We start from the raw sequence: 24,306 nt of genomic DNA, 5'->3' as shown, positions 1-24,306 counted from the left end.
AGAAGGGGCCTAGAATCAGCTTTCTATGAGCCTTTGACGGACGGCCCTTCCAGTTTCAACATTGTGGGCCTCCCTCCCGCCTTGGTGCTGCTGATGATCATCCTCCTCCTCCTCTGGTGGTGCTCCAATGCCTGGTGACATTGGCTGGGTCCTGAGGATTGCAAGGTTATGCAGCATGCAACAACGAAGTTGAAGACTCGCTCAGGCGAGTACTGCAGGGCTCCTCCAGAATGGTCCAGACAGCAGAGCCGTTGCTTGAGCACGCCGATTGTGTGCTCAACGACGTTCCTGGTAGCTTGATGGCTCTCATTGTATCGCAGCTCAGCAGGGGTGTTGGGCGTACAGAGCGTTGTCATCAGCCAGGTGCACTGAAGATATCCCTGGTCCCCGAGAAGCCAACCACCTGGGTGATGCAGTGCCTGGAAAAGGTCTGCCACAGAAGTCTGGCGCAGGATGAGGCATCGTGGCTGCTGCCAGGATATTGGGCATTGACAGCGAGTATCAGCTGTCTGTGGTCACAGACCAACTGAACGTTTAAGGAATGGAAACTCTCAGTTGCGGAAATCCTCGGCATTCTCATGCAGAGCATGCAAAGCCACATGCGTGCAGTCAATGGTGCCCTGCACCATGGGGAAGCCCGCTATCCTAGCAAAGCCCATTGCGCATTCTTGCTGCTTGTCCGGGGTCATGGGGAAAGAGGTGTACTCTCGTCTCCTTTTAAAGAGGGCATTTGTGACCTGGCGGATGCAGCAATGCACCGCGAACTGGGAAATATTGGCGATGTCCCCAGTAGCTGATTGAAATGAGCCGGTGGCATAAAAGTTCAGAGCCACTGTTATCTTCACTGCCACAGAGACGTCCGGCTCCTCAGTTGAGGCTGCATATCTGGCTGAAGCAGGTGGCAGAGCTCAGTGACCGCCTCCTTGCTGAAGCGCAGCCTTTGCAAACACTGCTCCTCAGACATATTAATGTAGGAGAACTGTTGGCAAAAAACCCTGGGAGGGTAAGGTCTCCTGTAGAAGCCTGTTGGCCCTCATCCGTCTGGCCATGATTGCCACTCTCTCTGCGTCTCTGTGCCCTCCGAATGTGATGGAGCAGGACGATGCCCCCATCCACTGCAGCCCCCGTAGTATCTAGGCAATCAAAGTTATGAAGGTCAAAAACCAAAATACCTGCAAAGTTATGGTCAGAAGCCAAAACTACCTCAGACAGCGTTGACTCAATGCAGAAGTCTCTCTCTCTCTGTCTCTCTCAAAATCTCTCTCTCTCACAGAATGAGTGGTGCAAAAATGTCTACCACACAAAAGCCAGGAAGAGGCCTCCCTTTAAATAGTGCCCCCCCCAGCCCCACAGCGACTGGGAAGCATTCCAGTCTACCGGTCGTTGGTTGCGCCAGGTGGAAAGGAGGGGGGCACCACTCAATTTCCGTTCCAGGGCATCACAAGGGCGTTGCACTCTTGAATGACGTCAAGATCTGCGTGCGCAGGAGATCAGGCGGTATTGTTTAGCACCGCCGCAAAATGTCTAGTTAATTTCGCAAGCGGTGCAAAAATCGCCGCACTTGGGCGCTAGTTGCTTTGCGCCCCATTAGCACCCTCTTAAGGCGCTAACGGGAGGCGCAAACAACTGAATTTTTCCCCCCACGTATTTAAAATTACATTCAATATTTTAAACAAAAATTTAATTTTTTGAAAAAAATAAAGTTTTTTTACAGGGCTAAAAATAAACTTACCTTTTTTTAAAAAAGTATTTTAAAATTAAAAATTAGTGAAATTTTTTTTTTTTTTTTAAACTCTTACGCTGGTAAAAGCAGTCCTTACACCTGCTTTTACCAGCCATAAGATTTTTAAAGGTTTTCAGCGGGCAGAGGTTCTGCAGAAAGCGGAACTCTCCACCCGCAGGGGCCCTTCTCCAGGGGAGGCGGAGGATGTGTCAAGAGGATTCTTGACAGACCGGAAGTGCCGGTTTTCAGCGCATGCACACCCATGAGGGGGAAATCGGAAAATACGGGCCAATCGGTTTTGTATTTCTTGGGTCCAAAGTGGGTGATGTCACCTTCCCCACATTGAACTCCATCCGCCACAGTTTCACCCATTCATTTAATATGTCTATGTCCCTTTGTTACTTTCTATTCCCAGCCACACAACTTACTGTGTCGCCTAACTTAGTACCAACTGCAAACTTGGCTTATAGAACAGGGCTAAAAATTCAGTTGCGTGTGCGACCAGTTACCGCCCAAAGAGGGCTTCTGCGCCAGTAGAGGAGTTTGCGCTGATATTCAGCGCTGCGGTAATGGCGGCGGTAGCCGGTAGCGCTGCGCCGGCACCGATGACGTCATCGGTGTGCGCAGTGCCCCGGTTCCGCCCCGCTACCGGCCTGACCCCCATATTTAGTTGCGGCCGCCTCTTCCGCAAACAATGTTGTGTAGACCGGGCCATGCTGCAGCCTTAGTGGCGCTAGTTAAGGCGGCGGTGCGGCCGGCCGCTTTTTCGGCGGCCGCCTGGCCGCACCTCCTTCCCCAGCCTCCTCCACCCCCCCCCCCCCGCGGCATTGCCGGCTGCTTTCCGCGAGCCCGGCACTTCTCCGTGGTGCCGGGCTCATTTGCCGGCACTATCAAGCGGCGAGCTCCCCGTTGCAGGCACCTCCCCCTTAAGAGAAGGAGGAGGCCTGCAGTACCGCAGCCTGCCGCTCCGCAGGGGGTGGCGCAGCGGCACCTACAGCGCTGAAATTCAGTTTCAGCGCCCCAAGCGGGGGCGGGCACACCCTGGAATAGCGCCCGGTTCCGACTTGGGGCGCAAAAACTGAATATCTGACGGGCGCAACTGGCTCCGCGCGCAGCGCTAACTTTTGGGCGCTAGCCAGCTGGCGGGGCCTTACTGAATTTCTAGGCCTGTGTTTCTTCATCCAAGTCACTGATATATATGGTGAAAAGCTGAGGCCCTAGTACAGAGCCCTTGGGACCACCATTTATCACACCCTGCCAATCAGAAATTCCCATTATCCCTACTCTGTCTCCTACCTTCCAACCAATTTCCAACACGTCACAAGGTCACCTCCAACTTCACGCTCTTTAATTTTTGCCAATAATCTCCTGTGCTGAATCTCATCAAATGCCTTCTGGAAATCCATATAGTCAACATCTATAGACACTCCCCTATCCACACTGTTAGTGACCTCCTCAAAAAAAAAATCAAATAGATTAGTCAGTCATGACCTGCTCTTCACAAATCCATGCTGACTCTCTGATCAGCTCATACTTGTCCAAGGGCTCAGTCACTCTGTCCCTGATGATAGATTCCAGTAACTTCGCCAAACTGACATCTGTAGTTTCCCCATTTCTCTCTCTCTCCCTTCTTAAATAATGGAGTGGCATTTGCAATTTTTCAATCTAAAAAAGGAACAATTCCTGAATCTAGAGAGCTTTGGAAAATCCCCCCCCCCCCCGCCACCCCCCCACAGGTATTGAACACCCCCTGGGTGGTGCGCAGAGAGGAAAATCTGGCAGGGACGATAGCATGCCGGTAACATAACCAATCAGATTTTCATCCCATTTAGAAGGAAATCTATGCCACTCAGTCAGATCTGCTTGAAGCTTCCAAAAGCCAAGCTGATAAGATTGTTAGAGCAAATTTGTGTGCCACAGTTGATGTGCCAGTAACTCAGGTCTGTGAATGGTAGCTGTACTCTGGGTTATGTTGCTTGGCTCCTGCAGGCCTAGATCTTTAACTGTCCTGTTTGCGAGATCGCACTGCACGTCAAAATCGACACACAGACACAACTCTCCCAGGTAGGGAAAAAAAATCACTGCTCTCTAGGTAGGTTTAATAAGTGCTCTGGAGTGCCAACAGACAGAGCATTTAAAAAAAACTTTTGATACTGTATTGGATTTAGACTCCATGTGGCGTCAAATTGAAGTGGTGAGAGTCTATCCCCTCCAGAGAGTCTCACTCTGCTTTGCTCCAGAATCAGGATAGATGCCTCACTATGGATTTACACTGTTACTTAGCATCAGCACCAGTCAGAAATCACTTTGCACTGATGGTAAACTTGCACGGTAAATGCACTCTCCGGGGCTGACCCTGCGGAGCGTTCCGTTAACTATGCTTCTACCAGACTCCATTCTTACTGCGCCCAAATACACCCAAGCAACAGTGCAGTTTACTGCTGGTTATTTAAAAAGTAAAAAATTATGTTAACTCATTGAATTAAAAAAGAAATGTGAATTGTAAAAGTCTAATTCTATGCTGGAAGGTAGGATATTTGAAATGTTCATACCGCTCATAGTCCATTAACGTACAGGTATTTTTTAAACAGAGCAGGTGACTTTGCATGAAACAAACAGTCCACAAAAAAAACAGACTTCTGATAAAATGCAAAACAAAACTCTATCCAATTTCTGACGCATCACAGAATCATAGCACAGTACAGAAGGAAGCCACTCAGCCCATCGTGCCTTAGAAAGAGCTATCCAATTAGTCCCATTCCCCTGCTCTTTCCCATAGCCCAGCAAAATTTTCTTTTTCAAATATTTATCCAATTCCCTTTTGAAAGTTTTTATTGGATCAGCTTCCATCACCCTTTCAGGCAGTGCATTCCAGATCACAACTCTGCATTTTTCTCCCCTCATGTCACCTCTGGTTATTTTGCCAATTACATTAAATCCGTGGCCTTCCGCTACTGGAAACACTTTCTCCTAATTTACTCCATGAAAACTCTTCAAGATTTTGAAGAACTCCATCCCCTTAACCTTCTCTGTTCTAAGGAGAATAGCCCCAGTTTCTCGAGTCTTTCTATGTAACTGAAGTCTTTCATCTCTGGTACCATTCTAGTAAATCTCCTCTGCACCCTCTCTAAGGCCTTGACATCCTTTCTAAAGTGTAGTGCCCAGAACTGGCCACAATACTCCAGCTGCAGCCTAACCAGTGTTTTATAAAGGTTTAGCAATAACTTCCTTGCTTTTGTACTCTATGCATCCATTTAGAGAGCCCAGGATCCCATATGCCTTTTTAATCGGCCTTCTCAACTTGTCCTGCCACTTTCAAAGACTTGTATGCATACACCCCCAGGTCACTGTTCCTGCACCCCCTTTTAAAATTACAGTTTTGTTTATATTGCCGCTCCTCATTCTTCCTATCAAAATGAATCACTTCACCTTTATGTGTGTTAAATTTCATCTGCTATGTATCTGCCCATGTCCTCCCGAGGTCCGCTACTATCCTCCTCATTGTTTACTATATTTGTGAGTTTTGTGTCATTTGCAAACTTTGAAATTTGCCCTCTGTACCCAAATCCAGGTTAATATATATCAAAAAGAGCATGCAAACAGTTTTACTAGCATTTCAAATAGAAGTAGTATCGACCACAACCAGAAACTAATTAACTTAAGAAAAAGACCAGTCACTTTGGAGTGTTGTTGTTCCATTTGAGGAAGTGCTGGTTTCAGCAAAGCAGACAGTCCACACCTTATCCCTCTGTGTTACAATTTGTGCACTCCCCAATTGTATCAGCATAATGATGCTTATTTATAGCTCTCCGGCTGTTACAGTGCAGAATCCATATCCTAACTCACAAAGTCTTATTCAACCATCATCCATGTTCTCACTGACCTATATTGGCTCCCAGTCCATGAACACCTCGATTGAAAAATTCTCATTCTACTGTACAAATTCCTCCCCATTTCTGTAACCGCTCCCAGTCCTACAGAGGCAACTCTGCGTTCCTCCAATTCTGGCCTCCTGTGAATCTCCGATTTCCTTCGCCCCATCATTGAGCGCCTTCAGCTTTGTAGGATATAAACCCTGGAATTCCCTCCACAAGCCTCTCAACCTCCTTTTAAGACGCATATTAAAACCTACCTTTTTGACCAATCTTTTGGTCACCTGTCCCAATATCTCCTTATGTGGTTCAGTGTCAAATTTTGTCCGATAAGAACATAATAATAGGAGGACTAGGCCATTTGGCCCTTCGAGCCTTCTCCACCATTCAGTGAGATCATGGCTAATCTTCTGCCTCAATTCCATTCACCAGCCCTATCACCATATCCCTTGATGCCCTTACTAGTCAGAAACCTATCGACTTCTGTTTTGAATTGTGGTAAACCACTGTTATACCTGCCTGTGTGGGTGTTTGTATTCCACTGTGTACATGTCTGTACATGCCTCGGCTGACTCCTCCCACGAGTCCAGGTATAAAGGTGACTGCTCCACAGTCCCTCTGTATTCTGGACTGGTCGACCACTCGAGGCACACCTTCATTCTCTTGTTAATAAAAGCCTGTTAGTTACTCGCTTAACCTCAGTCTTTTGAGTAATTGATAGCGCATCATGAATATACCCAATGACTGAGCCTCCACAGCCCTCGAGTAGAGAATTCCAAAGATTCACCACCCTCTATGTGAAGACATTGCTTCTCATCTCAGTCCTGAATGGCCTACCCTTTATCTTAAGGCTGTGGCCCCTGATTCTAGACTCCCCAGCTAAGGGAAACATTCTCCCAGCATCCATCCTATCAAGCCCTGTAATAATTTTGTATGCTTCAATGAGAGCCCCTCTCATTCTTCTGAATTTGAGAATATACAGGCTTAGTTTACTCAATCTCTTCTCATACGACAGTCCCGCCATCCCAGGGATCAATCTCACAGAATCACAGAAACCCCACAGTGCAGATAGAGGCCATTTCGGCCCATCGAGCCTGCACCGACACATATCCCACCCTATCCCTGTAACCCCACGTATTTAATCCCCGTAACCCCACGTATTTAATCCCCCTAACACTAAGGGTCAATTTATCATAGCCAATCAACCTAACCTGCACATCGTGAACCTTCGTTGCACTCCCTCTATGGCAGGTATATCCTTCCTTAGGTAAGGAGACCAAAATTGTACACAGTACTCCAGGTGTGTTCTCACCAAGGCCCTATATAATTGGAGTAAGGCTTCTTTACTCCTGTACTCAAATCCTCTTGTAATGAAGGCCAGCATACCATTTGCCTTCCTAATGGTTTGCTGCACCTGCACATTCACTTCCAGTGACTCATGTACAAGGACACCCAGGTCCCTTTGAACATCTGCATTCCCCAATCTTTCACCATTTAGGAAATACTCTGCCTTTCTGTTTTTTCCACCAAAGTGGATAACTTCACATTTATCCACATTATAATCCATCTGCCATGTTCTCGCCCATTCACTGAGCCTGTCGAGATCCCCTTGAAGTCTCTTCACATCCTCTTTGCAACTGACACTGCCACCTAGCTTTGTATCATCAGCAAATTTGGAAATGTTACATTTAGTCCCCTCATCCAAATCATTGCTATAGATTGTGAATAGCTGGGGCCCAAGCACGGATGCTTGCAATACCCAACTAGTCACAGCCTGCCATCCTGAAAAAGACCCATTTATCCCTACTCTTTGTTTTTTGTCTGTTAACCAATTCTCAATCCATGCTAGTATATTACCCCCAATTCCATGATCCCTAATTTTGTTCACCAACCTCTTGTGTGGGACCTTATCAAAGGCCTTCTTAAAATCCAAATACACCACATCTACCGGTTCCCCTTTGTCTACTCCACTAGTTACACCCTCAAAGAACTCCAATAGGTTTGTCAAACAGGATTTCCCTTTCATAAATCCATAGCGTGCCTTGGAACGTTTTACTATGTTAAAGGTGCATTATAAATGAAAGTTGTTTTGTAAATAGCAAATTTACACTGTAGTAAATACCATACTTAATGCTACTGTTTGAGGTTAAAGTGGGGGTTTGTTTCATACACAAGTAAACAGTGGGGAGGAACTTTATTAATGCACATATAGCACAAAATCTTCTTGTTATATCCCACTTACAAGTTTAATTAGCAGCTCTAATGGTCAACCCGTGAACAAGGAGGGAAAACTGCCAACTTCCTATCCAGTGCGAAGACAAAGGGAAGAGGGAAAAATGCATGCTCTGGACCAGTTGTGGAAGGCTGATAAGGGAAGGAGCAAGTCTCCATTTTAAGATAGAGTCAGTCAGATTCAGAGAGAAAAGGCTGACCATGAAAATTTAAGTCAGCCTGCTAACAGGGACAGTGTGACATGCTCTGTTGTTTTGTTTTATGTGAAGTGCTGAAGAAGTTAAAATCCAAAATTACTGCCACTGGACTCAATATCCAACCTTCCACCACTGGTAAATTGCGGCTGCAGTAAGACAGGAGCAGAAGTGGGAGCACCATCACCTCAGAGTCCCCACCATCCTGACCTGAATATAATCACTGTTCCTTCATAGTTACTGGGTCAATATCCTGGAATGCCATCACGGAAGCAACATAACCACACAGACTGCATTGGTTCAAGGCGGCGGCCCACCACCACCTTCTCAGGGCAACTATGGAGGCCTTGCCAGCGACGCCCATATCCCAAGAACTAATATAAAAGAGGTCCGATGTGCTTTGCAGGAAAATAGATGGCAAAACTGAAACCAAACAACAGGTTCTGAAGTAGAATTCCCACTCTGATACAACCGAGTACAAGGGGCCTCAAGAGGTACTTCAGTGCTGTAATGGAGCAAGAGATTTTCCATGATAACGAAGCACACACTTAGAAGTCAAAGTAGGCAGATTGCTGGGAAACTGCAAGTGTGGCAATTTGATTTTGTAATTCATTAAAATATACAAAAATTAAAGTAGGTGTTGGCTTTACTAATGAACACTGCACCAGCTGTACAATGGAATTCAAAACCATTCAAAGAATCAACCAGGCAGGTAGGTAGTGTTTTAATGTGTTGAAGGGTCCCCTATTCAAGCACAAAACCTGCATTTATTGGAGTTGAGCTGGCTGTTCGAGGAATAAGGGTGTTTAAACTGCACATTAAATGGGTAAACTTTACACTTGTAACACACATTGGATAATTGCAGGCGCACTCCTCAGAATTTTCTATCCATTAATGGACGGAGAACCGTGGGAGGATGCGCACACTTTCCTAATGAGCATTCCCAGGGGTTGTGGCTCCACGTTGGGAGCGTGCGTTACTAAAATTCACCCTCAAAGCTCATTCTCACCCAACATGATCCCAACAATTTAATAATCTATACTGAGAGTTATTCACCCTCTTGGTAAGTATTAGGATGTAGTCACTGTTTATGGTCCTGTTTGGTATAACATGACTTGCCATTTCTCCAGTCAAAGTCAACAACGATGACAACCTCCATCACTGCTCGACAGCTTAATACTTACCACACAGCAATTCTTTCATCCCTTTCACAGAACACACAAATATAGTTGGTTTGTTTAATAGACGTGCTTGGAAAATTCTGCTTCCATTGCTATGAATTCGGCTATTGCAAAAATGCATAGGATCCTTGTAGAACTCTAATGATCTATCACTCATTAAAGCATATCCTGAACTTCCGGGTATCTGGGACATTGTGCTGGTTGTTGTGCAATGATCTTCCTGAAAATATGAAAAAGGAATTATTCTAAATAATTATCCATAACAAAATTATACAACTGTCATCTTAAGTGATGCTTTTCTTTGACTTAATTAAGTTCTTGCTCTAATTTTGTAATAATCCAACATGCTCAGAACGAAGGTACAATTAATAAGTAAATGCCAACATTAGCTTACAATTATATGAAGTTCTTCACATAAAAGAATATCTGAGAGCTTTACAAGGGATGCAAGCAAGAAGTGAGCATCAAGGAGGAAGTAAGAAATTTGGAACAGGGGGAAATTAAAGACAAGAAAAAAGGTAAGAACTTGGATCTATATAGCACCTTTCACAATCTCTGGACATCCTGAAGTGCTTTACAGCCAATTAAGTGCTATTGAAGTGTAGTCACTGTTGTAATGAGGGAAACGTGGCAGCCAATTTGCACACAGAAAGCTCCCAAAAACAGCACTGAAATAAATGTTTTAGGTGCTGGTTGACAGAATGTTAGCCAGCACACCACACAGCAATTCTTTCATCCTTTTCACAGAATACACAAATATAGTTGGTTTGTTTAATGGATGTGCTTGGAGAAGAATGCCCCTGCTTTTCTTCCACCTGAGGGCAGTTGGGGACCTCGGTTTAAACATCTCATACGAAAGATGGTACCTCCGACAGTGCAGCACTCCCTCAGTACTGCACAGAAATGCCATCTTAAATTATGTGCTCAAGTCTTTGCAGTGGGGCCTGAACCTACAACCTTATGACTCAGGTGAGACTGAGCGAAGGCCGACTCCTCGAAGGAGATAGACTTCAGAAAGCAGGAGAGGTGGCAAGTGGTTTTGGAACAGATTTCCAGAGAATAGGGACAAAGTGGCAGAAAGATTGGCCTTAGATGGTTGAGTGAAAGGGGGGGGGGGGGTGGGGGGGAGAACAGGTACTCGTCTAGGGAGGCTGCAGAGTCAAGTGAATGGCTGGAGAAGATTACGGAAATAGGGTGCAGCAAGGACATTGAATACAAGGATGAGGATCTCAAAAGTCAATTGCTGAGGCACAGGGACACTGGATCCAAGCAAAGACAGGAGTGAAGAGTTGCAGGACTTGGGTCATAGATTTGTGGATTTGCCAGAGTTTGTGGAGAATAGTGAGGACAGCACTTGGGGGGGGGGGGGGGGGAAGCACGGCAGAAGACAATCCTAGTACTGATGAAGGTGTGGATGAGGATTTCAGCAGCGCAGGTGATGGAGTGCTGTAGCAGGCAATAATCTGCATGAAGGCAGCAGCAATTGTACTGGCAGAGGGAAAGTTGAGTGTCATCAGCGTACACATGGAAGCTAATCCTATGCTTGCAAGGACAGCATGTAGCTGCTAAATAGGAAAATATCAAGCATGATGACATGTGGTGCACAAGAAGTGACCATGCAGAGAAGGGAACGATCAGTGGTGTCGAAGGCCGAAGAGGTCAGGGAGGATGAGGAGGAACAGTTAGTTAGGGGGACTGATGATATGAAAGCAGGGTAACTTGCATTGGGTAACTCTACATATTGTGGGACCTTGCTATATGCAAATTGGCTGCCACATTACAACAGTGACTACAATTCAAAAGTAATTCATTGGCTGTGGAGCACTTTAGGACATCCTGGGCTCGTGAAAGATACATATCGTCACTAAACCCAATGATATGAGGGAACTAGGGCAGAGGCTATGCTACTAGTCTGGACCTGGCTAGACACATGTGCAGGCAAAGAATCCGGGCTACAATGTTGTAGATCTATTGGAACACAATCTAACATCAAGCGAAGCTCCATACAAGCAGCGAGTCTCTCAGACTTTTCCAAAAACAGAGTTGAAACTTCATCCTCAAAAGGAAGAGGCTTCTGAAAGAAAAACTTTGTAGGCATTCACTTATCCAAATGTAAAGCCGCACCCACTCTATTGTGTAAAACAATGTGAAATATAATCCTTGCACCTGAACCAAAGAAACTATTATAATTATGAAATAAAAGCAGGAAATGCTGGAAATACTTAGCAGGTCAGGCAGCATCTGTGGAGAGAGAAACAGAGTTAGCGTTTCAGGTCGATGACCTTTCGTCAGAACTGGAAAAAGTTAGAGATATAACAGGTTTTAAGCAAGGGCTGAGGCAGGGAAAGGGGGGAGGGAAGAACAAAAGGGAAGGTCTGTGATAGGGTGGAAGGCAGGAGAGATTAAAAGACAAAAGGTATGATTGCGCAAGGCAAAGAAACACAAGATGGGTCCAGAAGAGGTGTAAATAGGAATAGCAGTACAGGTTGAGCGTCCCAAATCCGGAGTTCCGGAATCCGGGACGATTGGTGGCAGGGGTCCGGAATCCGGACACCGAAGGAGGCTTACCAAAAAATGGAAATAGCGCAACCTGGGCCCAGGCATTTCCGGACTCGGCACATGTTTCTGATGTCCGAAGTCCAGAAATATTGCAACCTGGGCTCGGGCATTTCCGGACTTTGGACATCAGAAACACATTCCGAAGTCCGGAAAAACCCCAAAACCAGCTCGGCCTCAGTCCCAAGGTTGCTGGATTCGGGATGCTCAACCTGTATCAACAACTGCCGTCCGATAAAATGGGGGCAGAGGTTATGATCGGAAATTGTTGAACTCAATGTTGAGTCTGGAAGGCTGTAAAGTGCTTAATTGATAGATGAGGTGCTGTTCCTCAAACTTATGTTGGGCTTCATTGGAAAAGTGTAGGAGGCCAAGGACAGAGAGGTCAGAGTGGGAGTGGAGCGGAGCGGATAATTAAAGTGACAGGCGATCAGAAGCTCAGGGTTATGCTTGCGGATTGAATGGAGGTTTTCTGCAAAGCGGTCACCCAATCTGCATTTGATCTCCCCAATGTAGAGACCGCATTGTGAGCAGTGAATACAGTACACTAAATTGAAAGTAGTACAAGTAAATTGCCGTTTCACCTGGAAGGAGTATTTGGGGCTCTGGACGGTGGGAAGGGAGGAGGTAAAAGGGCAGGTGCTACATAACCTATTACATTGACCATTGTCACACTAAAACAAACCTTCCTCAATGTGTAAGCACTTGACATTAACAGTATCGGAATAGTTAACTTGGTCTCCACAACTTTACAATTAATTTACCAGAAATGATGCAAAACATAAAGAGTGTAACCACAAACACAACCTGTGCTGGCTTCCCAACCGTTTCAGCAACAGCTATGTCCAAAATGTGGAAGGTGTAGAAACAAGCAAAGTCTATTGTTTATGAAAGTGGTGGAACTGTGGAAGCACAGCATTTTTGGGCCTGATTCTTCCCATCAATAGAACTTCAAATATTATAAGCACATTGAATGGCATCAGCTACAGGCAACTCATCCTAAACCAAAAAAAAGGAAATGGCAAAAAGAAAAAAATATCAAGTACCTGTACCATACAACTGAAATCAGACAGGGAAATATATTTAATGCAAATATAAAGAATAACTTCTGTTATTTCATAATCCATTGGCTGTGAAACACTGTGTAACATTTGCATATTGAATTATCATTGGCCCGCAGGCATCTGTAAGGAATACCTATTATATTCACATGTGATCACATGCTGAGTTGTCATTGGCCTGCAGGCATCTGTAAGGACTGCTATTGTTTGGAAGACCCAGGGGGTCCTAACTCCATCTGGTCCAGACTGTGCTGCTACAAGTAAGATCAGACCTAATGCTTCATAAAAGAGTTTAAACTCTAATACTCCGTTGTCCGGCAATTTATTAGTTTTGTACAAATTGTGCAAAACAAGACATGGTGTCAGAACAGGGATTTGAAATTGACATCGTTGGAGCTCCCTTGCCTCGAATGGATTGGGAATCTTTGAACTTATAGAGAATGGTGCAAATTCAAGCAACACGTGTAGTTGATGTTTTCAGGTCCGCTGAAAAGCAAAGGGGAGGAAGAAAGATGCAGCTACCTACTCCTGTGGATCGGAGAAAAAGGGAGAGACATTTTTAACACATGGTCTCTCACCGCAGATGAAGCAAAGGTACTGAAAAGTTATTTTGACCGTTTTGAATCATATGTGATGCCCAAGACAAATACGATATTCGCTAGGTACAAGTTTCAGGAGAAAGTACAAGGAGCTAGTGAGTCGTTTGAACAGTTCGTGACTGAGTTGAGACTACTGGTAAAAGACTGTGAATATGCAGATAAAGATGAGATGGTCAGAGACCGCATCGTGTTTGGAATACATTCAGCTAAAGTGAGAGAAACTTTTGAATGTTGGGTCCGGGCTAACGCTGGACAAAGCTATGGACATAGCTAGATCGCACGAGATAGCCCAAGCACAGTTGAAAACCATAACCGGCGCCACGAGCAGTTCGCGTGAACAGACAGTGCACGCAGTTAATAGACACACACCAAAGAACACCGCCCAGAGAGCGTGTTTCAGAACAGAGAGTTCTAAAAATGGGTGACAGACATAAAACGCTTCAAAAACTGTGGAAACAAGATGCATGGAGAAAAGGAGTACTGCTCTGCCAAAGGAAGACAATGTGCTAAATGTGATAAATGGAACCACTTTGCTAAAGTCTGCAGGACTGTTTTCGAAAAGCAGTACACATAGTGAGTGACAGCCAAATGCCAGATAGAGAGCCAAATGCAGAGGAACTGTGTATTGATTCTGTGTCACAGAAAAAACAGATTTCAGAGACTGAGCAAGCTTTTGCCGATATTGAGATAGGAAAACAGGGCACAGAGCTTAGGTTTAAACTAGACACTGGATCTCAGGTTAATGTAATTCCTCGGAGTATCACAGCTTGAAGGATGAGTGTGAGCTACAGCCCACCTCACACAGACTGACCGGCTATGGGGGTGAGCAGCTCATTGTAAAAGGCACATGCGTGATGAAATGCAAGTACAAAGAAAGCGACATGATGTTGGATTTTTACATTGTTGACACTCGAGCACCTCCAGTGCTAGGTCTAAAGGCATGTTTAGACATAGCACTAGCTTGACGAGGTCCATCAGTGACAGCACCAGTTGAGAAGCAGACAGTCATGGAGAAGTTTGCTGACGTTTTCAAAGGAATCGGACTATTCCCAGGTGAATGCACTATTCACCTTGACCCAGCAGCAACCCCTGTGGTTTGCCCACCGAGAAGGATACCCCTTGCTCTACGTAGTCGCCTGAAGGAGGAGCTGCAGAGCATGCGGAATACAGAAATCACTGTCCGGGAAACAGAACCGACAGAGTGGGTCAACGCGTTAGTAGTGGTTGAGAAACCACGTACAGGCAAGCTCAGAGTCTGTCTCGACCCCAGAGATTTGAACAAGGCTATCAAACGCCCTCACTACCCTCTACGAACGCTAGATGACATCACACCCAAGCTACTGGGAGCACGTTACTTCAGTGTAATGGACGCACGATCAGGATACTGGACTATCAAGCTCACGGAAGAGTCATCTAAGCTAACAATGTTCAACACACCATTTGGACGCTACCGGTTTCTGCGTTTACCATTTGGTCTTCTCAGCTCAGGATGAATTCCAGCAGAAGATCGACGAAACCTATGAAGGCCTCGACGGAGTAGTCGCAATCGTAGACGACATCCTCATCTATGGCAGGACTAGAGAGGAACATGACAGGAAACTCCACGCGATGTTACAAAGATCACGGGAGAAAGGTATCCGGCTCAACCCTGAGAAAAGCATAATCGGATCCACCGAGATCAGTTATTTCGGGCATCGCCTCTCAACTGATGGCATTAAGCCGGATCCAGAGAAAATCTCCGCCATCAAGAAGATGGAGCCGCCGAAGAACCGCGCAGAGCTAGAGACAGTACTAGGCATGGTTAACTACTTAGCCAAGTTTGCCCCGAGCCTCTCCGAAATCAACGCACCCATGCGTCAGTTGCTCAAACAATCCAATGAGTTCCTGTGGGACAAACAACATGACACAGCATTTCAGAAAATGAAAGACCTAATCACCAGAGAACCAGGACCAGTTCTTGCCTACTTCAACCCCAACAAAGAGCTCAGACTACAAGTGGACGCGTCAAAGTACAGACTAGGCGCAGTATTACTGCAAGAAGGAAAGCCCATCGGCTACGCTTCCAGATCTCTCACAGACAGTGAAATCAACTATGCTCAAATCGAGAAAGAGCTATATGCAATTCTGTTTGGATGTAAGCGTTTCCACTAGTACGTCTATGGCCGACAGGTCATTGTGGAATCCTACCACAAGCCCCTCGAGTCAATCATGAGGAAACCACTAGCCGCAGCCCCACCAAGGCTACAGAGAATGATCCTTCAGCTACAGAAGTACAACTTCACAATCATTCACCGTCCAGGCAGACACATTCCTGTCGCAGACACGCTCTCCAGAAAGTCTCTTGGCTATCAGGACAGCAGCCTCAATGAAGGCATGGATGTGCAGGTGCACATGGTGTACAACAGCTTACTTGTGAGTGACTCAAAACTGAAGGAGATCCGAGCAGGAACAGAGAAAGATGCACAACTCACACTGCTGAGCAAAGTCATACACGAAGGATGGCCTGAGGAAAGGAGGAAATGCCCTCAGAGCATATCTGAATTCTGGAACCACAGACGAACTGTCAGAAATCAACAGAATCGTCTTCAAAGGGGAGAAAAATCATCATTCCTACCAGTCTCAGAAGAGATGTTGACAAAAAATTCATGCTGGACATATGGGCATGGAAAAATGCAAACAAAGAGCACGTGACATTATGTTTTGGCCCAGAACGTGCAAACACATTGAGGACATTGTCGGAAAATGTTCCATTTGTCTAGAACGCCGCCAATCAAAAGTCAAAGAGCCCATGATACCTCACCGTATCCCAGACAGGCCCTGGCAGGTCGTACATGCAAAACGTGTGCAGAGACAGCAACACCAAAAGAGATACTATGACAGGTCAGCTAGACTACTGCCACCGCTGCACAATGGAGAATCCATCAGAATCCAGGAGCATGACTACTGGAAGCCAGCAGTCGTCATCCAACCAGCTGACACTGAGCGATCGTATCACATCCGCACCCCAGAAGGACAGGTGTACCGCCACAATCGCAAGCACATCCTGAACACCAAGGAACAACACCGTCATTCCGACGAGAGGATCAGTTCAACAGAGTGTAATGAACAGAGCAATACACAAAACACATCATACTTACCTGAACCTAAACCTGAACCTGATTTGTTGACCGATTCAAGAGCATGCTCAGTTCCATACCACACAAGGTCAGGACGAGAGGTCAAGCCTAGAGTTATCCTTGACTTGTGAACTGTCAAAGGGTGTAGGCGGATCGCTGCCCTAAAAAAAACTGTACATTGCTAGTGAAACGTTGAGATGTTTTCAGTGCTAGTTAAATGCTGAGTTTACTTATATGTTTATGCTACCGAGAACATTATGTAGAAGGAAGGTTTAAAAGTAATGCATAACATTTTTCTTTTTAAAAAGAAAGGGGATGTTGTGGCAAAGCCACCAAGGGACTCCTGTATAACTGCCTTTAACAAGAGTGCTACAGCACCTAAGTTGTTTACTGTATGTAAATAGCCAGTTCTGGGTAGGTCCCAGAACCAGCGCGATGACGTCATCACGTTGGTCACGTGACGTCCCGAACGGCGGGAAACGTGATGACGTCAGACTGGGAGGTTCCCAGCTCGAAGCTCGTGAAGCCAGCATTAAGAAAAGACCTGTTGATTGTTTCTCCTGCATACCATTGTTTGTTCTTTAGTTTACATTAAACTTCGCTTTATTATCGGACTGACTCGACCTCAGTACTTCAGTTAGGGATCTGTCGATTCCTACATTGGTGACCCCGAAGCTTCGCGGCCGATTTTCGCGGAGGACACGCAGAACAAAACGATGGATGTGAATGCAGCGACCTTGAAGCTCCCGCAATTTTGGGAACAACAGGCGGCCTCCTGGTTCGTCCAAGTGGAGGCTCAGTTCCAGCTTCGAAACATCGTGCTGGATCAGACCCGTTATCTTTACGTGGTCTCCGCACTGGACAGCTCGACAGCTTCAAGGATCATCAGCCTGCTGGAGACCCCGCCCGTAGATAACAAGTATGATACGCTTAAGGCGCGACTAATGCAGGTTTTCGGCCTCACGAAAGCGGAGCGCGCGCGACGTTTACTCACACTGCTCGGGTTAGGCGACGCCAAGCCATCAGAGTTGATGAGCCAGATGCTCATGCTCCTCGGTTCCGAGCCGCAGTGTTTCCCGTTTCGGGAACTGTTCCCGAGCCAGCTCCCCGAGCAAGTGCAAGCAGCCCTCGCCAGGTCGGAGGCAACGGACGGTGTAGCACTCGCGGCCAAAGCCGACACCATTTATGCGGTGATGCAGCAGTACTGCGCCACCTCGAAGCGTCGCGCCCCGAAGAACCCCGCCTTGGCACCTCCACCATCCGGGCTCTATTACTATCATGCCCGTTTCGGCCCAAAAGCCAAATGCTGCCATCCTCCTTGTAGTTTCGTGCCTAATGCACCGAGAAAGCAACAGCACCGGCTGCGTGAGCGGAAGGACGACCCTGAGGTCGGTTTCGCAACTACGATGGTGGTTGGAGATTCCAGGAAGTTACTTTATATCTCCGACTCCATTTCGGGCCGGCGGTTTTTGTGTGACACGGGCGCCCAGTGCAGCATCCTTCCCGCTTCGATCCTCGACATCAGGGCCGGGAGGCGCGGTTCCCCACTCCGGGCCGCCAACAGCAGTGCCATTTGTACGTTCGGGACGTGGCAGATCCCGGTGTGTTTTGGCGGGCAAAGTTTCCTATGGGAGTTTATCACCGCCCAAATCGATCAGGCAATCCTCAGCGCTGATTTCTTTTGTGCCAATAACTTATTGGTTGACTTACGAAATCGGCATCTGGTTCACGCCGCCACGTTTGCCTCCATCCTGTGCTTTCGGGGTTTCGGCGCGACTCACGCGGTTTCCTGCACCCTGCCGGCGGCCAACAACTTCGCCCGCCTTCTTGAGGAATTTCCGTATCTAACTCGGCCCATCTTCTCGGCGACGACTGCTAAACATGGTGTGGAGCACCACATCGCGACGACCAGCCCTCCGGTCTATGCCCGGGCTCGGCGGCTGGAACCCAGCAAACTCGAGGCCGCGAAGGCGGAGATCGCCAACATGGAGCAGCTGGGGATTGTTCGCCCGTCAGATAGTCCCTGGTCTTCGCCACTTCATATCGTCCCTAAGCCCGGTGGTGGTTGGCGGCCCTGCGGCGATTACCGGCGCCTCAATGAGGTCACGACGCCTGACCGGTATCCAATACCGTGCATCCAAGATTTCTCCGCACATTTGGCGGGCAATTCCTTTTTTTCCAAGATCGACCTCGTCCGGGGGTACCATCAAGTGCCCGTCCACCCCCAGGACATCCAGAAGACAGCTGTCATTACCCCGTTCGGACTGTTTGAGTTCCTCCGAATGCCGTTCGGGCTCAAGAATGCGGCGCAAGCGTTCCAGCGCCTTATGGATTCAGTGCTGCGGGATCTCAAGTTCCTGTTTGTGTATCTCAATGACATCCTGGTCGCCAGTACTTCGAAAGAGGAACATCTCGACCACCTGCGCCTCCTTTTTCGCCGCCTCCATCAGCATGGCCTCATAATTAACCCAGCCAAATGCCAATTCGGGATGCAACAAATCGACTTCTTGGGCCACCGCATCACGGCGGAAGGAGCAGTGCCGCTTCGGTCGAAGGCGATTGCTGCTTTTCCACGCCCGCAATCCGTTAAAGCGCTCCAAGAGTTCCTCGGTATGGTAAATTTTTACCATCGGTTTGTTTCCCGGGCCGCGCAGCTAATGTGGCCACTCTACGAGGCACTCAGAGGGAAACCGAGGAAAGAACCTGTGGTCTGGACACCAGAGATGGATTGCGCTTTTGTGGACACGAAAGATGCTCCCGCAAACGCAACGATGTTGGCGCACCCGCAGCCTGGCACCACCATCGCGCTTACGACCGACGCTTCGGACTACGCCCTAGGTGCCGTGCAGGAGCAATGGGTCGAAGGGACGTGGCAACCGCTGGCGTTTTTTAGTCGCCAATTGCGTCGTAATGAACGTAGCTACAGCACGTTGGACAGGGAGCTGTTGGCGTTGTTTCTGGCCATCCACCATTTCCATTTTCTGTTGGAGGGACGCCAATTCACCGCGTTTGTGGATCACAAGCCCCTGACGTTTGCTATGGCCAAGATGGCTGAGCCGTGGTCAGCTCGACAACAACGACAACTCACCTTTATTTCCGAGTTCACCACCGACATCCGGCATGTGGCCGGCAAGGACAACGTGGTCGCCGATTGCCTCTCGCATATGACTGTCCAGGCCGTCCAGCTGGGACTCGATTATTCACTCATGGCTGCTGACCAAGCAGCTGATCCGGAAACGCAAGCTTTCCGCACCGACTCCTCCTGCCTTCAGCCAGCGGATGTGCTTTTCCACTCGGCTGGCACCTCCCTGCTCTGCGACGTCTCCTTGGGGAACCCTCGCCCGATCGTTCCACTGTCATGGCGTAGGAACGTTTTCAATGCCATTCACGGGCTTGCGCACCCTGGCGTGTGGGCTTCACAAAAACTACTGGCATCCAAGTTCGTCTGGAGAGGAATGCAAAAAGATGTCCACGACTGGGCCAACACCTGCGTCGTGTGCCAGCGAGCTAAGGTGCAGCAACACGTCAAAGCTCCCGTCACCGTTTTCGAAGTACCGGAGCGGCGTTTCGATCATGTCCATGTTGACCTCGGTGGCCCACTGTCGTTGTCACAAGGTTTCACACATCTTTTGACTATAGTCAACCGTACCACCAGGTGAGGCCACTCCTTTGACGTCCACCACCTCCGCGGATGTCGCTCGGGCTTTTCTCTTATCCTGGGTTGCACGGTTCGGCGTTCCGTCTGATATTTCGTCGGATCGCGGGCCACAGTTCTCGTCTGCTTTGTGGAACGCCGTCACCTTGGGTTTGGGCACCATCGGACCACGGCTTACCATCCGCAGGCCAATGGATTATGTGAGCGTTATCATCGGTCCTTGAAGGCGTCGCTGCGGGCCTGCCTCCAGGGGAGCGCATGGATGGACAAGCTGCCTTGGGTGATGCTCGGGTTACGCACAGCGCCTAAAGAGGACCTGCAGGCATCGGCTGCCGAACTGGTTTATGGACAACCGCTCCGGGTGCCCGGTGAGTTTTTTCCGTCAACAACGCGTCCTTGGTCAGCGGCCGAACAACTGCAGGCTCACCAGGACACAGCTCAAACTTTCCAGCCCATTCCGACGTCACATCACGGGCTGCCCGCGTCACACGTTCCACCGGAGCTTATGCAGGCCAAATTCGTTTTTGTCAGGCATGACGCCCACTGTAGTCCTCTCACACCTCCATATACGGGCCCTTTCCAGGTACTACAGGCGGGCACCAAGAGTTTTTTAGTGGACATCGAGGGCAAGCCTGACCATATTTCCGTGGACCACCTCAAGGCCGCACACCTGGACCTCGAGCGACCGGTCGAGGCAGTGCAGCCACCGCGTCGTGGGCGGCCGCCACGCCTGAACAGACTATTCCGCCGACCAGCTCATCGTCTACCCAACCCATTCCTCTCCGGGAATATCGGAGTTGCTCGAACAGGCTCGTCTGACCTCCTCCGCGATTGACTTTTGCGGTTAAAGACACTTCTGGGGGCGGCGCATGTGGCAAAGCCACCAAGGGACTCCTGTATAACTGTCTTTAACAAGAGTGCTACAGCACCTAAGTTGTTTACTGTATGTAAATAGCCAGTTCTGGGTAGGTCCCAGAACCAGCGCGATGACGTCATCACGTTGGTCACGTGACGTCCCGAACGGCAGGAAACGTGATGACGTCAGACTGGGAGGTTCCTAGCTCAGAGCTCGTGAAGCCAGCATTAAGAAAAGACCTGTGGATTGTTTCTCCTGCATACCATTGTTTGTTCTCTAGTTTACATTAAACTTCGTTTTATTATCGGACTGACTCGACCTCAGTACTTCAGTTAGGGATCTGTCGATTCCTACAATGTAACATTTGCATATCGAATTATCATTGGCCCGCAGGCATCTGTAAGGAATACCTATTATATTCACATGTGATCACATGCTGAGTTGTCAGTGGCCTGCAGGCATCTGTAAGGACTGCTATTGTTTGGAAGACCCAGGGGGTCCTAACTCCATCTTGTCCCGACTGTGCTGCTACAAGATCAGACCTAATGCTTCATAAAAGAGTTTAAACTGTAATACTCCATTGTCCTGCAATTTATTAGTTTTGTACAAAGTGTGCAAAACAAGACACTTTGTATTGCCCTGACATTGTGAAAGGTTCTATATAAACAGAAGTTCTTTCCTTCTTTATGAGCACTTGTTCTTTATTTCCTGAACATTTTATTGCAATTTTTTTCTGTAGCAGAGGTCAGCAATGCAATCACAGAATGACAAGGATGTTTAAAGAGAATGAAGAATTTTTGAATGGAGGCACATACAGCAGCCAATCTGCACACAGCAAGTCCCACAAATGGCAATCACAGAATCACAGAATCACAGAAACCCCACAGTGCAGATAGAGGCCATTTCGGCCCATCGAGCCTGCACCGACACATATCCCACCCTATCCCCGTAACCCCACGTATTTAATCCCCCTAACACTAAGGGTCAATTTATCATAGCCAATCAACCTAACCCGCACATCTTTGGACTGTGGGAGGAAACCGGAGCACCCGGAGGAAACCCACGCAAACACGGGGAGAATGTGCAAACTCCACACAGACAGTCACCCGAGGCCGGATTCGAACCCGGGTCCCTGGCGCTGTGAGGCAACAGTGCTAACCACTATGCCACCGGCAATGAGATAGTTAAGCTGTTTTGGTGGCAATGGTTGAGGGATCAATGTTAGCCAGGACACCAGGAGAACTACCCTGCTCCTTTAGGAGTAAAGCCATGGGAGCTTTTGCTAATGAATGTGCAGATGGTGCCTCGATTTAATATCTCATTGAAAAGAAGGCATCTCAAACAATGCAGCACTCCCTCAGGACTACACTGAACCATCAACCTAGATTATGTGTTCAAGTCTCTGGTGGAGCTGGAACCATAATCTTCTGACTCAGAGGCAAGAGTCACAATGATCAGATTCGGACACCGTTGTTTAGTGCGATACCCTTAATAGCATAGGATTTCCTACTAAATTCTTCTATTATTTAGCCACAGATCAAAATAACAGTATAATTGTACCATAAAAAACAACAAATGCTGGAAATGCACAGATAAGTCGGTGTGTAAAGAAATAAACAGGTAAATGTTTCACGGGCATCCTCTCCTCAGAAGTAAACTGCACGCAGAACTTTTCGACCATTTAATGCATGGTCAGAAAACCATGCAGCACGCCTCCGAATCTGTGATAATGAGCTTCCAGCGGATGAGGCTCTCTGCAGGACGCAAGTATCAGAAAATTAATCATTAAAATGTAACTTGTCCTTTTGTAAAAGGCGAGTTAGCCTTTTGGGTATAACCAAAAGATTAGATCCTGAACATGAACTTGCCTTTCCGCTTCACAGATGCTGCAGGACCTGCTGTGCATTTCCAGCAATTTCAGTTTTTTCTTATTAATCTGCACAAAGAAAGATGTGCAGTGACTTAAATAATAATTTCTAAAAGAGGCGACACAGTGCAAGTCGAAGAATCCCAGCCTAGGGCAGGCAAACAGAGCAGGGTCAAAGACTCCAAGCACTGGATAGGGATACAGGGGAGATGGAAGAGGACCGGGAGACAAGGCCAGTCGAAGAGCCCGTGTGGCAGTGGGAGGCAAGGCCGGTCGAAGAGCCCCAGTGTGGAGCAGGGATACTGGCTGAGTCTCCGGAGAATCCCGCCCCCGGGGCCGCCCAGTCCTCACCCTCCTGCCGTCGCCGCGCGGTCCCGTCCGGCTGTCTCCGGAGGTGTCGGCGCCGCCTCACCGAGCAGTTAATCGGCTGTGTGCTCCTCTCGCCGACCCAGCGCACTGCCGGCACCACTCCGCCTCCCAAAGCACCTGGGCAGGTGGCACCCGCACCGGCTTCTCATTGGTGAGTCAGGATGATTGATGGAAGAGTTGTCCAATCAGCCTGGCCCTTGACAGTCTCCTCCGCCCCGACATCAACCGTATATTTTCTGCTAAAAGGAATGCATATTCGTTTATTTTTAACTATTTAGCTTATTATTTATAATTAAATATACAGTTCTGAGGAACTTTATGCCCCCAAAATGTTAACCTGTTTTGAAGTCTGTCTTTACACTCCAAGTTTAGCATTTGTGCAAACTTGACTGCAGTTTGGCAGTGAATCTAAACTTATGTGGTACAAATCAGGTGTTAAAGACTGAACTGACCCCGGCGTGAAACTCCAGCACATCGAGTCCTGAGGTGAGTGTCAGAATGACACAAAACTTGGAAGTATAGTAAACAGTGAGGAGAATAGTGATAGACTTCAAGAAGACATAGATAGGCTGGTGAAATGGGCGGACACATGGCAGATGAAATTTAACGCCGAAAAGTGCAAAGTGATACATTGTAAGTGGGACTAGCTGAGGTGCTCTTGCAGAGAGCCAGCATGGGCTTGACAGGCCAAATGGCCTCCTTCTGTGCTGTAACCATTCTATGATTCTTTGGGCATGATCTTGCCAGCCCTGGGGAGGTGGGTATGGAGGCAGGATTGCCGGGAAAATGGCAGAATCTGGGGGCGGGTGCCCATCCAGCCCCCAACCCGCTTCCGTGCCATCTTCCCAGGAGGTGGGTAGCCGACCCACGCCGAGTCCCAACTCCTCGAGGCAGGAAGGGGATTATAGCCATTTAACTGCCTGTTAACAGGTAGTTAACAGGCAGTTAAGAGGATTGTCCCCATTTTTCCAACAGAGGCGCGGGCTTCCCGACGTCGGGAAACCCCACCAGGGTCACCAAGGTGA

The 24,306-nt window shown here is 47.8% G+C and overlaps 1 protein-coding gene across 5 annotated transcripts in view; it reads right to left on the bottom strand.

Annotated features, from left to right (window-relative positions):
- Positions 1–23,403, bottom strand: part of LOC147124167 (uncharacterized) — a 192,554-nt gene extending 169,151 nt beyond the window's left edge. For 3 of the 5 annotated variants that reach the window (XM_085983141.1, XM_085983158.1, XM_085983151.1), the window contains exons 1-2: positions 23,264–23,401; positions 9,206–9,422 (exon numbers count right to left, since the gene is read on the bottom strand). In XM_085983141.1, the coding sequence (XP_085839267.1) occupies positions 9,206–9,395 (190 nt within the window). In that variant the 5' untranslated portion in view covers positions 9,396–9,422; positions 23,264–23,401. Of the gene's footprint in view, positions 1–9,205; positions 9,423–23,263 lie in introns of all 5 variants that reach the window. The other 2 variants (XM_085983167.1, XM_085983175.1) reach the window with 2 other exon arrangements.
- Between the last annotated feature and the right edge of the window lie 903 nt (positions 23,404–24,306).

The sequence above is a fragment of the Somniosus microcephalus genome, chromosome 1 (assembly GCF_052327205.1).
Source record: "Somniosus microcephalus isolate GS21.2 chromosome 1, FLI_Smic_1.0, whole genome shotgun sequence".
Taxonomy (NCBI): domain Eukaryota; kingdom Metazoa; phylum Chordata; class Chondrichthyes; order Squaliformes; family Somniosidae; genus Somniosus; species Somniosus microcephalus.
This window is presented reverse-complemented; position numbering and strand designations above follow the sequence as displayed.